At 45.5% G+C, this 1,409-nt stretch overlaps 2 protein-coding genes across 2 annotated transcripts in view; one reads left to right on the forward strand and one right to left on the reverse strand.

The window, feature by feature from the left end:
* The window catches only part of LOC106528653 (inverted formin-2), a 28,043-nt gene that overhangs the window by 12,866 nt on the left and 13,768 nt on the right, over positions 1–1,409 (reverse strand). The gene's annotated exons all lie outside the window — the stretch shown is intronic.
* On the forward strand, positions 76–891 carry LOC106528667 (zinc finger BED domain-containing protein 4; the record flags this gene model as incomplete). The annotated part of the gene is given in 1 exon segment (XM_014023891.1): positions 76–891. A coding segment is annotated over 1 exon segment (673 nt), but the record flags the coding sequence as incomplete, so codon positions are not given.

Raw genomic sequence — 1,409 nt, forward strand, 5'->3', positions numbered from 1 at the left:
AGGCAGGCATGTCTGTGGTGTGGAGATATTTTAAAGTGGATGACAAAGATACTGCGTTTGCAAACTGTAACTGAGGTAAGGAAAAGGCTGCATTTAACACAACGAACCTGATAAGGCACCTCAAAAACAAACACCCGACGCAATACACAGAGTTTAACCAAACTCAGCCGAAGACGAATCAGCTCACGCTGCAAGAGACCTTAAAGAGGAAAGAAAAAATGCCCCGCGACAGTGAGAAGGCGCAGGGCATCACAGCTAAGATAGCACAAATGATTGCAATGAGCGACCAGCCATTGGCTCTTGTAGAAGACCCTGGATTTCTTATGCTTATGGAGTACTTAGAGCCCCGGTATGAAATGCCCTCTCGCCACTATTTCACYGAGAAATCACTGCCAGCGCTTCAAAATAAAATTCATAACAAACTGCTTGACCTGTTGTCAGACGTGCCCCATGTTTCATTTACCACAGACATCTGGAGTTCGTCTGTGTCTCCCATGTCACTACTAAGCCTCACAGCACAATGGATTGACTCTAGTTTTGTTTTACGTCGTGCAACCCTGCATGCCCAGGAATTTCGTGGATCTCACACAGCAGAGCRCATCCAACAGCAGATGGAAACTATGCTAAACAACTGGGGAATCGATAAGCAACGGGTCCATGTCATTTTGCGTGACAACGCTGCAAATATGAAGAAAGCCATGGGGAGTATGGGAGTGAGGAGTGTGGGTTGTGTCGCACATTCTTGCCAACTCTGCGTGCACGAGGGCCTGCTTTCCCAGCGCAGTGTGACAGACACCCTGGCCAACGCGAGGAAGATTGTAGGCCATTTCAAACACTCACCACTGGCCTACTCTCGCCTTGAAGACATCCAGATGGACCTGAAAATGGATAACCCTGTTTTTCTTTTCTTCATTTTAAAAATGTATTTTAGAAGTATCGGATCGGGACTCGATATCGGCCAATTCTCAAATTAAAGGACTCGGACTCGGACTCGAGGTCAGAAAAACCTGATCGGGACATCCCTAAATAAAAGGAAGAGATCCAGTGAGGTGGAACCGCGGTCATGTGTCCAGCACCTGCTCTCCTGCCTGGATTTAGCCAGAAACCCCTGGCGGGCGATATTTCTGCAATAATGCATAAAATTCAGAAACACACCTGATGGATCACTTCCAGGCAATAAAAGGAACAGATCTGGGGTCTCATTTATAAAGGATTGCGTGGAAACCATACTAAAAGTGAACATACGGCCAAAAGGCAGAAATGGCGTACGCCAAAAAAAAAATCAGATTTATAAAACCGTACGTACGCACGTTTCTGCGCATCTTTCCTTTATCCAGTGGTTTGCAAAAGTATTCATACCCCTTGAACTTTTCCATATTTTGTCACATTACAACCACAAACATAAATAT

Source organism: Austrofundulus limnaeus, unplaced genomic scaffold (genome assembly GCF_001266775.1).
Source record: "Austrofundulus limnaeus strain Quisiro unplaced genomic scaffold, Austrofundulus_limnaeus-1.0 Scaffold394, whole genome shotgun sequence".
Classification (NCBI taxonomy): Eukaryota; Metazoa; Chordata; class Actinopteri; order Cyprinodontiformes; family Rivulidae; genus Austrofundulus; species Austrofundulus limnaeus.